General features: G+C 39.7%; 1 protein-coding gene across 7 annotated transcripts in view; it reads left to right on the top strand.

Moving 5' to 3' along the window:
- Nucleotides 1–20936, top strand: part of trio (trio Rho guanine nucleotide exchange factor) — a 446368-nt gene that overhangs the window by 156767 nt on the left and 268665 nt on the right. For 6 of the 7 annotated variants that reach the window (XM_062979400.1, XM_062979401.1, XM_062979398.1 and 3 more), the window contains exons 6-7: nt 7044–7166; nt 16761–16952. In XM_062979400.1, the coding sequence (XP_062835470.1) occupies nt 7044–7166; nt 16761–16952 (315 nt within the window). Of the gene's footprint in view, nt 1–6419; nt 6940–7043; nt 7167–16760; nt 16953–20936 lie in introns of those variants that run through there. The other variant, XM_062979403.1, reaches the window with a different exon arrangement.

Consider the following 20936-nt stretch of genomic DNA (forward strand, 5'->3'; position numbering starts at 1 on the left):
GCCTAGATAATAACATTTGTAAAACCTTGGAAATATTACAGAACAAGTTCCTCTGAAAATTTTATTCTCTCCCAACTAGAATTCCCACAACACTTCTGCGTACCAAATCTGCATATGGCTATCAGTCAAGATAAAAGTGGATTGTTCCCAATAAAGATACTTTAAATGAATTGCCACTCTACCAAGTAACCATCTTCCAGCCTTGTATTACTTGGAAATAAGTAACCATCAACATTGGAAAATAATGTTAGAAAATCTCCTACACAGCTACAACTTCTCCAAGTTGAATCCTGCCTTGGACATGGATAAGAGACAATTACGAGATTGGTTATTTTTGAGTGATAGAAGGGATCTGCAATCAATCAGGAACACAAAATTCACCCCATGGTTCTCCTATCTGAAATCCAAACATTTTAGAGCCAGATATCTGACTAAACTTAAGCCAGCCTCCTTAAGAATTGCCTTCACTGAATTACGATTCCAAGTAATGCCCACTGCAGTGTTAGAAGGCCGTTACCATAATGTGTCATTGGAAAACAGACTTTGCATCTGTAGCCAGTGTCAGGTGGAAGACATCATGTACTACATGCTAAACTGCCTTTTGTATAGTGACCCAAGAGATAGATATTTGAAACCCCTGCTGATAAAAGACAATGGCAACTTTCTTGTAGAAACTGTTCAATTTTTGCTAAGCGACTCAAATGCTTATGTAACATATAAGGTGTCTCTCTTTGCTTTGTCTGCAAAAAAGATCAGAAAGAGAGAGATAGATAAAATTGCCATCAACTGCTATAGAGACTCAAGGGGCTAATTTAACCCTCCCCCAGTAACTATAGATAATTCACATTATTTTTTGCTCTTTGTGTGAGCATGAAGCTCACCTATGTTTGTTATCTTTTGCTTCCTGTTTGCTTTGAGGGAACTATTCTGTGTACCCTGCACCTGTACTCTTGTCATGACCTTGGACTAGTACAATAAACTATTTGACCGTGATCTGTAAAATTACAAAAAAAAAATTGGCCTAAATACCATGAAAGCATGAGATGCCCTCTGAGCTTGGAAGCTAAGAAGGGGCAACCTGTAGGCTATATTTTCAAAGGAGCAAATGGGAAACCGTTTCTGGCTATTATGTGCCTAAGAAAACTAAAAACAACAACAACATTTGGCTGGAATTACACTGAAAAAATGTTTTGACTTACAAATTCAACTGAAGAACAAATCTACAGAACCTATCTTGTTTGTAACTTGGGGACTGCTTGTAATTACCTTCTAACACTTTCATTGATTTCTATTGAGGATATATTCTCTTTACAAAGAAATCTCCAAAAGCTCCACAAAGATCTAAACAATTAGTCTGGTGGTTTTAGTCATGCTGTTTTTAAATGTAAGGATTGTGTTAACAAAGCTTTTGGGAGATTTTTGGACTCCATGTAAAGAGAGAGGCAGGATTAAATGGTGTGTGCTAAAGGTACAGGAGGAGTCTAAAGTTCCCTTTTAATTTGTATGCAGTTGGGTGAGCTTGAGGTCAACACTGGGGGCATTTTTGCTCCTTAGATAGAGATTGAGGTGCTCCTGGCAGCTGCTCCTTAAATAGAGGAATGAGGTGCTTCCCTTTCCATAAAATGCCCAGAGGTTATAATGGTTTTCTTTCTGATCTTTCAATTGGAATTCTTGGCCAAATAAAGAAGCTCCATGTGGATTTCTACCTGGTGTGCAGCCTAACATGAGTTTTTGGCTTAGTATGCACATCTTTCTACATTTCATAAAAATAGGAGATGTTCTCCCAAGATTTTCGACTTACTGAGGCTGGGGAAGGTGAGATTCATCATCTTTGCCAATAACAACAGGAGATGATAATATGAGTAGGAGCCAATTCTGACATCATAGTGTTCCTTTGTAGCTGAATAACCATGAAGGATTAAATGTATATAAAAAGCTTTTAGAATGGAAAATTCATGTGTATTCTGCTCTGTTCTTCATCTAAATGAAAGCGTATGTGCATGTTCATGTGTTTATATTGAAGTTTTGCTAAATAGTTCAGAGTCCTTTTCATTCTTTAAAATTTGGAACTATCTTGTGGTACCATAACTATCAAATTGATAATAGCATACGCTTTTGTGGACCACTTAAATCCCCAAATGCTGATGCCCCAGTAGACTTAGCACAGCTTTCCCTGAGGGAGTTCATTCTCAAAGTGGCATGCCTGCAGTGAACTTGTGCGACCCAGCGTGACACAGTTCTCCAAGTCATGTGTTCTGTAGGGATGCCATAGCTTGATTTGAGCTGTGGTTAATGACACCATAATGAACATCCTGTACATTTGTACAGCTCTTGCATTTGATTGGATAAAGAGTTCATCCTTTCCTGTTTGTTTCTTGTTATCAGGAACATCTACACTGTTAATCTTCATCTCACCTTCAGCTATGTGGGTCATTATCTTTGTACAAAGTTTTTGCTATGGATTTTGCTCCTCTGTTGTTGTTATTGTTGTTAAAAAAATTCAGAATGATGCTAAATTCCGCAGTAATTTGTAATTGGACTTGAAGTAATGGGAAATGAAAGGACAGGGTCCTACTTATACGATAGATTAGAGCCTTGTAAATAAAAAATTAAAATCTGATTTGAAGATGTGTTTGGGGCCACAATGCCTGCCTCATGTTTCAGCCTAGCATTATATGTAACTGAGCTTCATATTCCAAGTAACAGAAGTATGAACTTGAATGGCATTTTTAAATTCTCTTTTAATGGGAAAGCTCATTAGAAAACAGGTTTAAATATTGAAGTGCTTTTTTAAAGAAATTGGACTTATCTGTTTTGTGGAATAATGTATACCAGCTTCTGACTATGTTGCCTGTAGCATTTTCTATGCTCCAAGTAAAATGTTGAAATTAACATACAGGTCCCAAGCCACAGCCGAGCAATATGGCGCATGTAATAGCTAACATGCTGGTCCAAACAGTCTTCTCTGAATTCAGAAAGTAGACATAGATGCAAGTCCCCCTTTACGCTGAAGGTTGGATCATTTTATTTTTGGCATTCATAAGAATAACATGCACATTAAAATGCACATGGGTATTTTTTCCACACCTGATTTGCATTGCATGTTGAACAGATCAGTCAGATGCATTGGCAGCCAGAATCAATCCTTTACATGCTTATAAACTTGGTTTGGGTCTTTACATGTTTAGGAGATATTAGCATGTAATCTTCATTTGTAGAAACTTAAGGTGTCTGCAGGGTCAGAGTAATACTGAATAATAAAGTTTCAATTAATTTGAAGTTGGCAAAAGGGAAAATCCCCCTGCCTATTGAAATACATAGAAGTAAAAGCACATCAAAAAAACACTATGTCATTTTGGTGGTTATGTTGTCTCACATAGCAACCTCTGTGGAGTTAGTGAATTGATTGGCTTATAATGCACAACATGAAGGGTGTTCTTTGTTCTCAGTAAGTACTGGGCTAGCTGTGGTCCTCAAGGCAAATGTGGCAGCCCCTGGCCATCCTGAAATGTGCTTCCGAAGTGATTAACTGCAAAAGCCATATAAACCAATCATTTTCACTTGTTTTTCAAAATTTGACAGGAACGAGGAAAATCCTTTTGAAACACACATTTTCTGAGTCCCCTTGGTTTCCACTGAAATATCTTGCTTCAGTGGGTTGCCAACCTTTCGCTGTGGGTGTGCGAGATTATATGGTGGGTCCTGGATAGTGGCAAACCCCACAAAGATGGCAAACCCCACAAAGGATGGGGACACATCCCATAACATGGACCACATGGTGTAGTCACATACTTCTCTGGCATCACATCATGGCAGTGAGAGCAGAGCATTCACAAAACAAGAAGGCCCTTTTGAGGTCACAAGTGGAGACATACAGTGGCGAAATGAAACATTATCTAGGCTGGCCTTGAATGATGTGAGTAAGGAGGACTAATTAGTTATCGATTGAGCCACAGCTCATTCATTTCACCTCTGACTGGGTGGTTTAATTCAAGCCCAAATGTGTGTTCTGAGTTGGAGAGTTTTGTATGTGTTGATTAGGACCAAGCATAAAAGCTTTTTTTTAAAAAGGCATTCGTGGTGAAGATGAAGCTGATACTAAAGAGAAGAACCAGCTGAGACAACATAATTGGATGTTTTATAGAACTCTATAAAATTAAAGCCGTGCCATCTAAATTATACTACTGACAAAAGAACAAACAAAATACACTGTCTAGTAACTGTTTTTTTTAACACGAACCCTGTTTAGATGGCAGTATCTCACTCCCTCTCTTCCCATCCAAATTAGCCATACAACTGTTTCACCTTCATTGCCTTCCCTTATTTCCTCCAATGCACCACGGAGTGAATGGTTAACATTTTAAAGCAAAGACTGATGTATAAGAGCACTACGCTCACAGATAACATTGTAGAACTGGATTGTAGAGCAAGTGTCAACATCAAATTTGTGCTACAAAAGGACTATTTAGGATTGCAAGATGTGTTAAAGCAAGAGGAGCAATATAATATTATATTTTAGGCTGAGGTCTACCCTTTTGTTTTTAAAAGAGTTTTTAGTTTTTAAACTACCTAAATACATATATGTATGCAAAATGAGAGCTAACATGGTATTGTAGGGCAAGTGTTACATCAAGACTCTGACAAGTCAGATTTCAAATATCCATTCTGTTGTGGACATTTATTTGTGGTTTTGGGCAAGTTACACTCTAAATCAAGAAGGCAGCATATGCAAAGTAAATCTTGCAAAGAAATTTCTAGAATAGAGTTTACATAATTCAGTGACTACATCACTGGTTCTCAAGATTTTTTTTGACCATGGACCACTTGACCAGGGACCACTTAGACCAGGAACCACTCTCCAGCATTAGTACCAAAAGGGCTTTGAATCAGTTTTTGATCAACTTTAGATTTGGTTTGGTATATTTATTCAGAAAATTGCATTGGATAGGCCACATCAGCTCTGGTTTCTGATACAGAACATATTCCATCCAGTAGTTGCCATCTGCTTGCCCACAGAAAACCATATTTACTAATCTAGAGCTGACGTGGTCTATCCAGTACAATTATCTGAATCAACACCCCAAATAACCCCATGAACAGGCCTAAAAACAAAGACACCAAGGCACCATGTGGCGACACTTCTAGTCGCCACATGGAACAGCTCCGCTCGGGGGAGGGAGGAGGAGGAGAAGCAGCAGTCAGGAGGCTTGTTTGTCACGTCTTTTGTGGATAGTCGGTCTCTCCCTTCCCGACATCCCTGTTGCCTCAAGATTATAAGAGGTTTTCGCAAGACTAGTCACTCCTGTTGCAATGTTGTAGTAACAGTGAGGCCATATTTTAGTTTTTGGAGACCACTGGTGGTCCATGGACCACAGGTTGAACCACTGGTCTACATGAAAACACGTAATAACAAAAGCAAAATAAACTGAAATCAGTACATTATTTCAAGTAATTTTTTACTTATGGCGACCCAAAAGCAACCCTATCACATATTTTTTTTGTAAGATTTGTTCAGAGCCGAGTTACCTCTGTTTCATGTAAAGCTAAGAGATTTAGACTCCAACTCTCAAAACACAGAGGTCTGACTGGACTTAACTAATGCTGTGCTGAGTTTCATATAACATTGCACATGTTATATGTATGAGAAATGGCTTCTTTGGTGCAATGTAGTGCTGCAGAATTCTTATCTTTTGTAGCTTCTGAAATATCTCAGAAATAAGTATGCCTCCTTAGCTTCGGGATAGGAAGTGATTGCTCCTGCTGCAGTTGCTAATATCTTGAATTGATGTTGCTACTCTTATGAATTAATTTAGTGTTTGCTGATAGTTCTTCTTAGCAGATGACCTCCCCTTTTTGTTTTTAGGACATTCTTCTCTCTCTTTGTATTTATGTGTTATTTCATAATTGTCTCTTGTTTCATTCAGTTTGCCCTCTGGTTTAAGAGCCCTTTCAACCTTTCCCCAGATAATTAGATATCATTTAAGTTGTTCCTGGTTCAAACTTTGGGGATGCAAGTGTGTTCTGACCTTTACCCAGAGCAATGGAAAGGTTGAATGTGTCTGTAAAGTCTATCTTTATTGTTGCATATGCCACAATAATAAGCATATGCTATTAATAAGCATTCCGTATTGGTTTTGTTTTTGTTTTTTTGTATTTACTTCAGCTCAGGCACACTATTCCTTAACTATTTCTGTTTGCCCACCTAGGCACTTGTTTTCTGTGTTACCTTTTGAAAGGTATTGATCATACGAAAGCACTAACTCTTTTATTTATAGAAGCCCCCTAGTCTTGCCAGAGATGACTGGGCAGAAAGCTGTGTATGACATTGTTGTTCACAATCTAGTTTACACCACAGTTACATTGTAAAACTGATTTCCCATTGATTTGTTAGCATTAGTCTTTTTGCATGCTCTTTTTAAAAAAGTAACATCTTTATTTAAACTGTTATTTCACCATTATGTTTGAAGCAAGTCCTTACTGTTAGTAAGAGTGTGGTATTAAAAAAAAATCCATTCCAATTACTTTAAAATGACCTTTGAAAATAATTAGGAGGCTGTACTTTCCGAATCCAGATCTACTATTTCCAGAGATTAATTATTGTGCCCAATGTTAGAAAATGGAAGCAACATGAATGAGGGAAGTGCAAGTCTTCACATTACTGTCATTTAATAATATGGGGTATCATAGTCATAATTTTTTCATATCCGCAACGGGCTTCAGAACTAATCGCCTGCAGTTATGTGGACAAGGCCAGTCTAGGTACAAAATGTTACTTATTATTATTTGACTCAAAGAGGTTATGTAGCTCCTAATTGTCATACCACTTTTGAAATGTAGCATCATAATGCCTTTGTTGTCACAAGAGAGTGACACATTACTTTAATCACTGCTCGCACCATGTTGCTTTCAAATTCTGGCCCACAAGTCTGGTTGAGTTGGGTGTGTGTCATTGCAAAATCATGATAATTTTTTGGAAGTCCTTGGCTTGGAAACATGTAAATGTTCTGCCCTATGGTGAACATTCATTCCTTTTTTTCTCTTAGATGTTCGACTGGATCACACACAACAAAGGTCTGTTTTTGAACAGCTACACAGAGATTGGAGCCAGTCACCCTCACGCCATGGAGCTTCAGACACAGCACAATCATTTTGCTATGAACTGTATGGTAAGAATCTTTGGAACTTACCAAAACATTTAGTAATTGGCACATGTTGTGTTCTTTATGGTGCAGAAATAATATACTGTTGTAAATTAGTGTGTTGCTCCCTTCCATATATAACAAAGTGAAAAGCAAATAATAGAATCTAATCTAAATAAATAAAGAAGAGAAGGAAAAGGTCTGAGGGGGGTGAGTTCAATGCTACACCAGAGTTTCTAGCAGGACTAAAAAAATACTGTTGGCTGTTATTAACGTAAGGATTCAGTATGCAAACTGATTGGGTTGATACCTTTTGCAAACTACAAGAAAGCACATACTGAGATGGCATCACTTTCAAAAAATTACTTTTTTGGACTACTTGTAGCTGTGGTGGCTAAGCATTCTGAGAATGATTTCCTCCAACTAACTGAATTCTGCCACTGCCAAAAGACTTATAATCTGCCCTTCAAGAGAAGGAGATAATAGAGGGAAGTGAGGGTAAACCAGGAAAGGAGTACGTGTCCCATTTCTTTGCAGGCTTAGTTACGGTACTTCGTGGGGACTAGGGAATTGTGCCAAAGGCTAATGAGTCAGTCTTGTGACCTCTATGCAGTCTAACATATATGGACTGCTTCCAAGTTCAGCAGGGGTTGGAGGCCTCATTCTTACGTGTGTCTTTGGCACCGGGGTTGTGAATTGCTGGGCAAAAACAAAGCATGAATACAAATCCATAAGTTTTTTGAAACAATTTAGTTTATAAAAACATCTGCTCAGGCATGTTTTCCATGTGCCCAGGGAATGTAACAGCCATATATTTTTCTGTGCCCCCAACAAAATGGGGGTTAACTGCACAAAATTAAATTGTAGTTTTGAGGGCACTTTAAAGTGCTATATTGCTAGAACTAAGCCAAATCGCTTTGGTCTTGGTTTGAATATATTTTGATGTGTCTAATAAATGAAATAAATATTGAATAAACAGAGCATCCATCAGTTGCTGACAGTTCTGAAAACTAATTTGAAATGGATGAACATACTGGAAATCTCGCATTTCCTAAAAATGTTAAGGTCTGCTGTTATCCTTTTTGGCTGGACCATAAGGAAGGCTGAGCGAAGGAAGATAGATGCTTTTGAACTTTGATGCTGGAGGAAAATCCTGATAGTGCCTTGGACCACAAGGAGATCCAACCAGTCCATCCTCCAGGAAGTAATGCTCGGCTGCTCACTGGAGGGAAGGATACTAGAGGTAAAGATGAAGTATTTTGGCCACATCATGAGAAGACAGGAAAGCTTGGAAAATATCATGATGCTTGGGAAAATGGAAGGAAAAAGGAAGAGAGGCCGACCAAGGGAAATAAGGATGGACGATATCCTTGAAGTGACTGGCTTGACCTTGAAGGAACTGGGGGCGGCGATGGTCGACAGGGAGCTCTGGCGGACTGGTCCATGAGGTCACAAAGAGTCGGAAAAGACTATGTGATTGTGATTGAGCAGCATGGCTTCAGATTTGTAGTTCAAATGTGACCTGGTCTGAGAGAACCTAGTTTTACTTAGTAGTCCTTTTCCGGGGCCTGTGAAGGCTGGCCTGTATCAAAAGGCACTAATTATTGAAGTGAATTAGCATCTTGGACAGTATAAGCAAAGGACAGGAATTGAATTAAAATGGAAAGAAATACTGACTTGTTTGAAGAGATCATTCTAGGTGAGTGTTATGTGAAAGGAATAGATTCAGCGTGTACTTCTGGCGTTCTTTGCTTATGCATAAACTCCTAAGAGTCTAGTTATCAGAGGCTAACTGGCACAGTATAATTTCAAGTGCCCACGATTTTTGTAGCTGACAAATAGAAACACAAGTGTATGCAGTTTAGCAGGCCACGCTAAGGTTCCTTAAACATGAGACCTATATCTGATTTTAGTTGATATTTTGGCACTGAAATCTCACAGCTCATGATCTAACTAGGATTGCACAGGAGCCATTGTGATGTAGCAGTGAGAGCATTAGATTTGGAAAATTTCAGTTCATGTCCTCGGAGCTATACATGCTGTCTTGGATTTAACAAAGGAAAGGCAAGATATACATTCAGAGTTGGTAAAGATTTATTGGGAATCTAAGCTTTTCAATGTGAAAGCTATAAGTAACTGACCTTTTCTGTTGGAGCAAAGAAGAAGAATAGAAATGACAATTGCTGTTGAAGCAGTTACAAACAAATAGTTTCTGAATAAAATCAATGTAGATAGGTGTGGAGAATTCAGGCAGGGGGGAATCTTTTTGATCCCACCACTATTGGAAGATTTAGCCACTGGCTACTTAGAGAGGAGACTTTTAAATCTTGGTTTTTCTTTCTTCTTCTTTATTCTTGATGTGTGTATATATGACAGAGACTGAGATGTTTGAGAGAACAATAACAAGTTTATTCAGGAACAAGCTTAATGGTTACAATAACTTTTCTTCTTGTTTGAGGCACGTTACTGAACAGTTGCAAAACTATATTGAGGTGTTCCAAACTTCTTAAAATGTCAGTTCTTTCTCCACTAACAGACTACCTTAAAATAAGCCACCAAACTTATTTTAGACTGACTCAAATAAACTCTTGAGCCTCCCTGATTCTCCAACTGAGAATCAGTCTTCACTGTAATTCATCCGATTACAAACTACCTAAAATAAGTCACCAAACTTATTTTATCCCTGATCCCCTAACTTAGGATCAGCCTTCCCTGAGCTTCACCAGAACCCAGACTGAGTTTCCCTCCAAATTCTGCTCTCTGTTCAGCTAACCCAGTTGGCTCTGCCCCCTTCTCCGTGGCAACCAACTCATGGTGCAGAGTAACTGAAATATTAACCCTTTTTAAAAACAGTTGAACATGGCATCTGTAAATTAAAATTCATACTTCTTTACAATAGGCTTATAGTAAAATGGTTGCAATAGCACCATTGCAGAAAGTAGCACTACAGTAGAGTCTCACTTATCCAACATAAAAGGGCCGGCAGAATGTTGGATAAGCGAATATGTTGGATAATAAGGAGGGATTAAGGAAAAGCCTATTAAACATCAAATTAGGTTATGATTTTACAAATTAAGCATCAAAACATCATGTTAGACAACAAATTCACAGAAAAAGTAGTTCAATACTCAGTAATGCTATATAGTAATTACTGTATTTACGAATTTAGCACCAAAATATCATGATATATTGAAAACATTGACTACAAAAATGCGTTGGATAATCCAGAACGTTGGATAAGTGAGACTCTACTGTATTTTGAATGTGCCATATAATCCAATAATATATCATTGACTTCTAGATTCCAGATCCTCGAGAATCCAAATTTCCAGGCAGTTAACATCAGGAAGACTGTGAAACCAAGAACTGTTATAATAGTAATGTGCATATAGTAATGTGAATTAGTAGTTTCCTTTAAGATGTGAGCAAATAAACATGGCATGGCACCAGAGTTTCAGAGCATAAGAGCTGCTATCTATTTCTCTTTGCTCCTGTGGGATGATTCACATGTCTTTGTTCAGCAGCATTTCAGTAGTGCTGTTTTGCCTGGATGTTTTTCTTTAGGTTATTTTTGTACACCTTATTGATCTGAGAGAATGTTCCTCTTCCGTGCTCATCCAGTAAGAATGGAAATGATGGCCACATAAATGGATCTAACTGTGTGTGTATGCAAAAGTGCCACATCATAAGCTCCTCCCATAAGGGGTCTTCAGTTGTTGTTGGGAGGGACATAGAATGTAATCATTTCCAAACATTCCCCCAATTAAAAAAAGGCAAAGTGTGGCCAGCCAGGCCATATAGCTTGTCTTGATGGAGGCATAGTATGCAAATGTGATGTTGATCTGTAAATTTTATCATTCTTGTCTGTTTGCCTTCTGGTGAGATATGAAATGCAACATCTGGTGAGCCACAAATTCACCATCTCCATTTTATGGTCTGGTGACTGTGGGAATGTTGCCCACTATTTTTCTGTCTATCTGATATTTTGGACAATTGGATATATTGCACAACTGTTCACAGTACATAAAAGCGCAACCAAGATGACTCGGGAACTATACCAATTCCCCCCTATAAAGAGACGTTAATTTTACTTTTGCATCTTCATCTTACAGTTGCTCAGTTCAAAAAAATCAAAGATAATGGAAACATTGGGGAGGAGGGGGATCTGTGCACTAATATTACAAAAGAAAGCAAAATAATTTTGCATCTCAAACAAGAGATAGTAGTGGGATACAGATGATGATAATGATGATGATGACGACGACATTCATGACATTGTGGGGAATTGAACTTAGATCTCCCGGATTCCAGTCCAAGGTTAATGTTCTGATACTAGCCCTGGTCTAACATCTATCTATGACTTCAAACCAGCCTTGTGGCTCTGCTGTACATTTTCTGAACAAAAGGGTGTTTTGTAGTGGCCCTTTCTGGGCCAAGCCATTTTCCAGGTTATCTGTGAGTTTTGAGAATACTGTGACCTGAGCAAGTTGAAGGGGAAAAAATTATGTATTATTCTTAGTAACATATATTAGTCTAGGAAAGCCATTGCATTAAAAATAAATCTGAAACTGAAGCCTCAAACCATGAGATTTTAATTATCTCCCCCTCCCCCTTTTTCCCTTTATCATTCTTTTATTTTACTGTGTACTTCAAAAAGGCATAAATAGGGGAGTTTGTAGGGTATGTTTAGAGTAAATAGTCATCATTCAGCATGCATTTCCATGGAACAGCTCTCTGCAATAAATCAATGAGGTCAGATAAAGTAAAATTAGTTCAAGAACTGGAGAACTGGCAAGCTGAAATTATTCTCCATCTCCCACCCCACTTGACATTATTTTTTTGATTTTCATACTTCTTTTTAATTCAGATACATATCACCTGAGACTGATTTAATAAGGTGTTATTAAGCCCTCCAAGGGTATTTTTGAGGTTGCAACAAACAAGAGGCACGGTTAGCAACTATCTGTGTCAATTAGATGGAGGATCCCTTTCTTCCTTCTTCACTCCAAGTGACTGGCTCAAACAAATGAATGCACAGCTTTTCTCAAAGCAGGTCAAACATTTTAGGTTCTTCTAAAGCAGGTGGAAGAGACTTTAAAGGAAGCAGTGTTGGCAGAAACTGGACCAAGAGCCAACATGGTTTGAATGTCAGAGTATAACTCTTGGAGACCAGGGATCAAATCACTACTCTGCCATGGAAACCCAGTGGGGTCACACTTGCCTTAGCTAAACCCTCTCAGGACAGATCATGCCCAGAAAATTCCATTATGGGATTGCCTTATGTTGTAAATGACTTGAAGGCACACAGCAACAAATCCTTTGCATTTGATTGTAGATGATGAATGAATACTATTAAATATACCCTAAATGTTTGTTTAAATAATACAGGAACCCAACATATTGAATCAGATCATCAGCCCCTCTAAGCTCTGTATTTTGTGTATCACTCTTCTGCAGCGGGACTTATTTATCATGTCAGAAGCAAAATGAGAATACAGTTGTAATGCATAGAGAAACCATACACAAAGTTAAAAACTTGCCATTATACTAAATTTCCCTTAACCACTTGGCCACTTGGAGTGCCACTGGTGTTGCTGTGAGAAGATACTCCACTGTTAATATGTCAGGGTCAGACTGCATTGTAATAAGTGATCTCAAATGTTGTAGACCGCAACTGTGCCGCTGGTCATGCTAGCTGGGGGTGATGGGAGTTAAAGTACAGGTAATTCCCAAGTTACAAACATCAGACTTGCAAACAACTCATAGTTAAGAATGGAGGTAAAACAACAGGAAGTGAGATAAATCTAATTCTCGGAAGGAAAATTCATTCCTGAAAGAGTTACCATGGGGAAAAGGTGTCTCCACTGAAGCTTTATCACCAATCCTTGTTTCCACAACAAGCTAAATTTTCCATAATCCAATTCTCACAGGGAGAGAAAGTGAAGTGAAATCTTCTGAACGGGAGCACAGACAGCAAGACAAACACCACAGGGGTGTTAACCCGTCCCTATGCAATCCAAAACACACACACACGGCTGGAATTACACTTTAAAATGTACCTGTTCCTACTTACATACAAATTCAACTCAAGAACAAACTGCAAGTCACTTCTGGTGTGAGAACCTATAACCTATAAAAAACCTATAGAACCTTATATTGTTTGCAACTTGTGGACTGCCTGTGTACGAAATCTAAAGGACATCAGATTGGGAGAGGCTAATCAAATCAAATCAAATCAAATCTGACAAGTAGCAACTCTCCAAATGTCTAGAAAAGCTGGGGATTGAACCTAGGGCTTTCAGGTGCAAAGCATGTGCTCTGTCACAGCATTCAGACTGTGAGTCAGCAACATAATAAAAGTGCAGGGAACTGTGTTTGCAACATAGTGTACAGCAGAAGAAAATGCACATACGTTTTGGATTGATTCTCCAAAGGACTCCACAGACAAATAATATCTATTCTTGCCATATGATTGATCACCAATGTAGGCCTAGGGATTTTTTTAATTTCCCCCTGATCTTAAGAAATGGCATTTTTACTCTCAGTGTCTAACATTTACCTGTAGGCTGTAAAGACATCACATTGTAAAGATCTTTGGATGTTCACATTTCTGTATCTCCTCTACTAGCTAAGTCCACCTATGTGGGAGGTAGATATAATGCCACCTAGTGATGCTGGCAAAGCCTGAAATTTCCTTTTTTTTTCAGATCGCTGGCTTGTAATGTTTTACAAATCCAGTGCTCTTCCCTGGAATTCTTCTGCAGGCCAGAATGGAAAACAGAAGTCTCCAGATGTGGATAATGGGTTTTATTTTAAACTATTTTGTACAAACCCAGGACACTTGCTTTTTTGTATCTAAGCAAGCAACTTCAAAGGAAAATAGCATAACGAGGGGAGTCATTATAGCCTAGCCAATTCAAAGCCCTATGTACAGGGCTTCAAATTGGATAGACAGAGAGATGAACATTGTGTTCTCATGAGTGCTTGTCTGCATCCTGAATTAGATAGTCCAAACACAGCCTTACAATAGAAATCACAAATTCATTTCTTCTGTGAGGAAGATGGCTTAGAATGGGGGACGCCTAGCTTGACAGCAGTATGTGTGAAAAAGATCTTGGAGTCCTGGTGGACAACAAGTTAAACATGAGCCAACAATGTGATGCAGCGGCTTAAAAAGCCAATGGGATTTTTGCCTGCATAAATAGGAGTCTAGTGTCTAGATCCTTGGTCAGACCACATCTGTGTCCAATTCTGAGCATTGTAATTCATGGGAGATGTTGACAAGCTGGAATGTGTCCAGAGGAGGGTGACTAAAATGATCAAGGGTTTGGAGAACAAGCCCTATGAGAAGCAGCTTAAAGAGCTGGGCATGTTTAGCCTACAGAAGAGAAGGCTGAGAGGAGACATGATGAGGGCCATGGATCAAGATGTGAGGGGAAGTCATAGGGAGGAGGGAACAAGCTTGTTTTCTGCTGACCTGAAGAGTGGGACGCAGAAAAATTGCTTCAAACTACAAGAAAGGAGATTCCACTTCAATATTAGGAAGAACCTTCTAATTGTGAGAGCTGTTGAACTGTCTGCCACAGAGTGTGGTAGAGGCTCCTTCTTTGGAGACTTTTAAACAGAGGCTGGATGGCCATCTGTCAGGGGTGCTTTGAATGCGATTTTCCTGCTTTTTGGCAGGGGGTTGGACAGGATGACCCACGAGGTCTCCTCCAATTCTATGATCCTATCACTGTCCACTATTTGGATCATAAGTGATTTGCATATTTACCCCAAAATTGCTATTTCTATCATTTTCCCTGTAGGATAAGATTTCCATACAATGTCTTGAAATTAAGGGGAGGTAGAACTTACGTTACAGTTTGGCAATGTGAGCATTATGTTGCTCACCCACATGTTTTTACAACCTCCAGCCACTGACAACCAATTCTGATGGCAACCACACTCACCCAAGAGGTTCGTTCGGAAGCAAGACATGCAGAAGCACAGTATTGCTTCTTTTTTTTAAAAAGGGATTTATTTACATGTGTCTTGATTTCAGAGGAATGTCTTTGTTTTTCCCTGCCACGGGGTGTGACCCCTGATGGGAATCAGGAAAGGGCATTGTGACACACCCTGACATAGAATAACGGCTAGAATCTTTTCCTGCAGAGTTCTCTGGAGAATTGCTGTCAGATAAGGTAGTACTGTTCAGCTTACGCAGTTGTTGAGAATGATGCCAGCTACCCAGGGAACAGACTGCCCCTTCTTGTTAGGTTCAACCCTGTTGTTGCATTCAGAAGGTGAGGTTTAGGGCACCCAGGGTGAAGTTCATGCTGCTTGTTTTGACTTTAACTTGCTGAATTATTCTGACAGGGCGCATTTAAAAATAGTCTTCTCCTATGTATTGCTTTTCAATCTTGCATACTTCCAGTGCCAGAATGGAACAATGGAAGTGAGCAGGGTGTCAGTTATAAAGTTTCACAGTTCTAATGAAATGGAGTTGTCATAGCTGTCATGTTTGCGGATTACCTGTAATTAATGAAAGTTTAGCTTGAGAGCAGAGTTGTGCAGTTTTGGTCTAGGGGACAATTCTTAGCCTATGGAATGCTCTGCTGGCTCTACTAGATTAGCAAAACAGGCCACTCTGAAGGTTCACTGGAAGTTTACTTCCCATTTTGATGGAGAGGCCTTTTGTAGGGGATATGGGTACTTTGTTTCCCGCAAAACCACCAGTTCTGGTAGATCAGAATATCCTTAACTTATTTTGTCAATTTTGAATGTTATAGGAGATTTGTTATGGATTGCTCTTCCAATTCTGAGGAAGGAGGAGGACAGGTGGTTGAAGAAGCAGCACTTGGGGATTTAGGGTTAACTGGTGAGGAAGTAGACTAAGGAGGAGTGAAAGCAGATATAGCAGAGATCCCTAATTTTTTGGAGCGACAAAGGGAGAAAGAAGGCAGAAGAAATTCAGCTAGGCTAGCAGAGAAAACGCCAAGCAATCGGACCTCGCCCTAGGGTCAGCTCTGCTGAGAAGCTGAGGGTTATAAATTAGCAGCAAGGTTAGAGGCCAGTGCTGGCTGCAACCATCTTACTTTCAAGAGAGAGTCTGTTACCAGTATCGTGTCCAGTGTGGAATCTCTGAAACCTCCTGTTGTTTGCAACTCATAAGCCTGCATATCAAAGACTTTATTTGATGTCTGCTCTAAAGACCTTTGTTTTGTGTTTGCTTGAAGATGATAATCGAGATTGCACTTTCTGTTTTCTAAATTGCATTATCTTAATTTTAGCTGAAGTAAAGCCTTTTTTAAATTTGCTTTCACTTGTGTCTAAGGCTGTTTCAGGGTAAGAATTGGACAAGATTAAATAAAGTAAATGGGTCACACTATGCCTTCCTGTGCCTTAGTATTGTACTATGCCTGAAACCTATCAGAGAAGTCTCCACCAATATTTATTTTAATGGAAGTATGTAGTTAAGAATGCAAAACTCTTTTGATTTGCATGGCCCAAGTAGCCCACATCTACAATTATAGTACAGAATTGAAATGAGGCAGATCAGGATGAGTTCCTTTTTTCACTTTGAGATCCTTGAGCTTAACATGCTGAGCATTTTTGTCTTTGTTTGATCTTTTCTTGCAGAATGTGTATGTAAACATAAACCGCATCATGTCTGTAGCCAACCGTTTGATGGAGTCTGGTCACTATGCCTCACAGCAAATCAAGCAAATCGCCAGCCAGTTGGAGCAAGAATGGAAAGCATTTGCTGCAGCCCTGGATGAACGTAGTACCTTATTGGAAATGTCAGGTGTTTTCCACCAGAAGGCTGAGCAGGTCAGTAATTCCAACAAAAACAAATGACAGCTGACTGATTTCTCCTGGTTTCACAGGCAATGGATTTGTTATCTAAGGTTCATTTCTTACACGGACATGAAGATAACCAATGTGATGTAGTAGATAAAAGCATGGGATTGGCAAGTTTAGGTCTTCATTTAGCCATTAAACTCACTGGATTATCTTGGTATTCAATCCACCTTACTCTGTATTAACTTTGAGAGTAACTGAGAGAAGGATGTTTATAGCATGCCTTTCATAGATTCAGGCTATTCCATCAGATGGGTAGTTTAAGATAGTCATTTTTCTGAGACTTACCTACCTTGGTGTGTTGTTGTGAGAATCATGTTTGTCAGATTGAGGTGATCAAAAGAAATAAATGTAGAGAATTTATTTTTTGAAAATAATAAGTAAATCAGATTCTGAATGGCTAAAGCAGTTGCCAGCTCTTGAAGATGCTTATAGGAAGCTCTGCTGTTGAATCTCTTCTGTCATGCTCACCTTTGGTAAGGAGAGAGAGCCAACATTATTCAGCTCATTTTTACTGTTTTGTCCTGCTATAAGGATGAATAGACAACTTTAGAGATTTTATTCATTCAAAGTGAAAGAGAAATCTTGAAAGGAATTCTCAGTGCAAAAGTGCCTAGCTCCTCTAGGATTGGTAGTCATTGAAAATAGTCAATAGGCTCTTCCTGCTGTGATTCCTTGTTGAGAGATAAACTCGTTGCAGGTTGAGTATCCCATACTCAAAATCAGGGGTCCTCAAACTTTTTAAGTGAAGGGCCGATTCACAGTTCCTCAGACTGTTGGGGGGCCGGACTATGAAACAGTCAAAAATTAGGATTGTTGTTGTTGAGTGCCTTCAAGTCATTTCAGACTTAGGTCAACCCTAAGTCTAAAGTTTAGGACAGGGGCCAAGTAAATGAGGCCTTAGTTTGGGGACCCCTGATCTAGATGATCTCAAGACCATAGTTAAGCAATGAGACCTCCAAAAACCATCTAGATGGGCTCATAAGACCATCAGTAAGGAAAGGGACCTTCAAAGACCATCTAGATGATCTCATAAGGTTATCAGAAGACTATAGATAAGGAAAGGGACCTCAAAGACCATTGAGATGGTTTTATAAGACCATAGGTAAGGAAGGGTACCCTCAAAGACCATCAAGACGATCTCATAAAACCATGGGTTAGTAAAGGGACCCTCAAAGGCCATCTAGATGGTCTCATATGACCACAGGTAAGGAAAATGACCCCCAAAAGCCATCTAGATGGTCTCATAAGGCCGTAGCTAAGCAAAGAGACCTTCAAAGACCATCTAGATGATCTCATAAGACCACAGGTAAGCAAAGAGACATCCAAAGACCAGGTAGACTTAGGTCAACCCTAAGTCTAAAGTTTAGGACAGGGGCCAGGTCAATGACCTTGGAGGGCCGCATCCGGCCCCCGGGCCTTAGTTTGGTGACCCCTGCTCAAAATGCTGGTGACCATAAGCATTTTGGATTTCATTTTTATTAATTTTGATATGCCTTTATTTGCATACATACTCAGATGTTGGAGTTGGGATCCCATCTAAACACTAAATTTATTTATCTTTTGTATTTTATACAGTATTTTAAAATAATTTTGTGCATGTAACAAAAGTTTTGGAACCCCCGGTGGTGTAGCGAGTTAAACCGCTTAGCTGCTGAACTTGCTGACTGAAAAGTCAGCAGTTTGTTCCAGGAAGCGGGGTGAGCTCCTTGCTGCTACCCCAGCTTCTGCCAACCTAGCAGTTCAAAAACATACAAATGTGAGTAGATCATGCCGGCCACAAGACCTTGAAGGCGTCTCTGCACAAGACTCTGGAAGGCGTCTCTTCGGCTTAGGAATGGAGATGAGCACCAATCCCCAGAGTTGGACATGACTAGAATTAATGTCAGGGGAAGACCTTTACCTTTGCCTAACAAAAGTTTCTATATTCTAGATAAGGGATTCTCAACCTGTGCATACTCTCAAAATTCAATTGTGGGTGTGCTGAAAAGCATAAACAAAAGTTACGGCTTATGCCAATGCATTTTTCTCTCATTGGCATTGTAAAAGTTTCATTCTCTACACTATCCATGAAGGACAGTAAAGCCTGGATGGCAAAAGAGGCTAGTGGAGTGTAAGATTGAAATTAGAAGTTTAACCCACGGCAAACATTTGAATGCAGCTTCTGGCTTCAGGCAACAGAGTTATTTAAAACAATAGTCCTATGCTATGTATACTTACGAGTGAATGAAGAAAACCCCAATCTTGTGAAAAGCAGGCAGAAGTGTTGCTCATATTCTCTCACTGGGCTGTCTCCATAACTAGAGCATGTCTTCCTTAAGGGAATAAGATGTTCATTTGTAAATTCAGCCCCAAGTTGCATTCCAGTTTTGTTTCTATTACAGTTAATGACATTGTTTGATTGTGCTTTTGTAGAGCCAAGTAGGAGAAGGAAACAAGCATTTTGAGACACTACTCTGGCAAAAAGAGGGGGGGAAATCAATCTTCTGGCCCAATTAGTTGAGATTTGCTGGGGAACAAATTATTCCAGCCCCTTACAATCTAGCCTGGAAGAGGGCTAGGGTATCAGCGTAGATCCACTGTAGGAGTCCCTTTCCGAAGACCTGCTGTTAGGATTTCTGGGAGTTGAAGGCCAAAACATCTGAAGACCCACAGGTTGAGAACCCCTGCTTTAGGAGCTTCTCAGGTGGCCAAAGCCTTCCCACTGAGAAGTTCAAATTGAGTTTTTCTCAGAGGGCCAGGCAAATATGGAAGCAAGCTGGAGAAGGGAGAAAGGAGGTGGGCATTAACCCAGTTGCTGTGTTTTGATGGGGCTGCGGGAGAGGCTGGTGGCAGTGGCATCTTTGGGGGAAATCATCAACATGCACACCCACATATATATAGTTTGTATTTATTCATCTCTAATGGAACCATTCAGAAAATCATAAAACTAAGTGTGTGTGTGTGTGTGTGTTGCCATGTTTTGGTGGGACTGCGGGAGAGGCTGGCAGCAGTGGCCTCTTTGGAGGGAAATCATCAACATGCATGCACACACACATTTAGTTATATTTATTCATCTCTAATGAGACCATTCAGAACATCATAAAACAAACTCTGTGTGTGTGTGTGTGTGTGTATGTATGTACGTACGAGGGTTGAATGAAAAGTAATGCCTCCATCTTCGTAACTCCTCAGCAGATGGCAGTACTGGTATGGGGCAGGTACTGGCTTATTCAGTAGACTCTCCTCTACAGTTCCATTTGGCAGGAAGCCTTAGCATTGAATGGTTGTGTTGTTAAAGTGCAAAGTATGGAACCCTGTGCAGACGGTCGGTCAATGCGACTTAAGCAACATGTAGTAATTGAATTGTTGACAGCAGAAGGTGTCACCCCAAAGGAGATTCATCAGAAAATGCAAACTGTTTATGTTTATGGTGATTGTGTCGTGTCGTTGGGTGAGTAAGTTTAAAGATGTTGAGGTGGGAACATCTGACTTGCGTGACAAACAAAGAGTTGGACATCCTGTGACAGCAATCACCGAGTTTCACAAGCAAAGGTTTGACAGATTGATTCAGGATGATTGTCGTATTACTCAGAGAGAAATTTCAAGCATAATCGTTATTTCCCAAGAATGTGTGGGTCACATTATTGCTTTGCTTGGCTATCGGAAGGTCTGCGCACGATGGGTACTGTGAGACGCTGGTTGCGGAAACAGAGTGTTGACTTCTTCCGTGACAGCTTAATAAAATTTATTCATTGTTGGAAGAAATGTATCCAATTGTCTGGTGATTATGTGGAAAAGTGAATAGTGGTACAGTAGAACCCCGGTTATCCGATTTAAAAGGGCGAACCTAAACTCGGGTTACCTGGATTAATCAGATAACCCGATTGTAGGCCCAGGCGCCTGGCGGAGGGAGGAAACTTCTCCCTCCAGCAGGCGCTTGGACCCAGGGAAGTGCAAGGCATGCTGCTGCTT

The sequence above is a fragment of the Anolis carolinensis genome, chromosome 4 (genome assembly GCF_035594765.1).
Source record: "Anolis carolinensis isolate JA03-04 chromosome 4, rAnoCar3.1.pri, whole genome shotgun sequence".
Classification (NCBI taxonomy): Eukaryota; Metazoa; Chordata; class Lepidosauria; order Squamata; family Dactyloidae; genus Anolis; species Anolis carolinensis.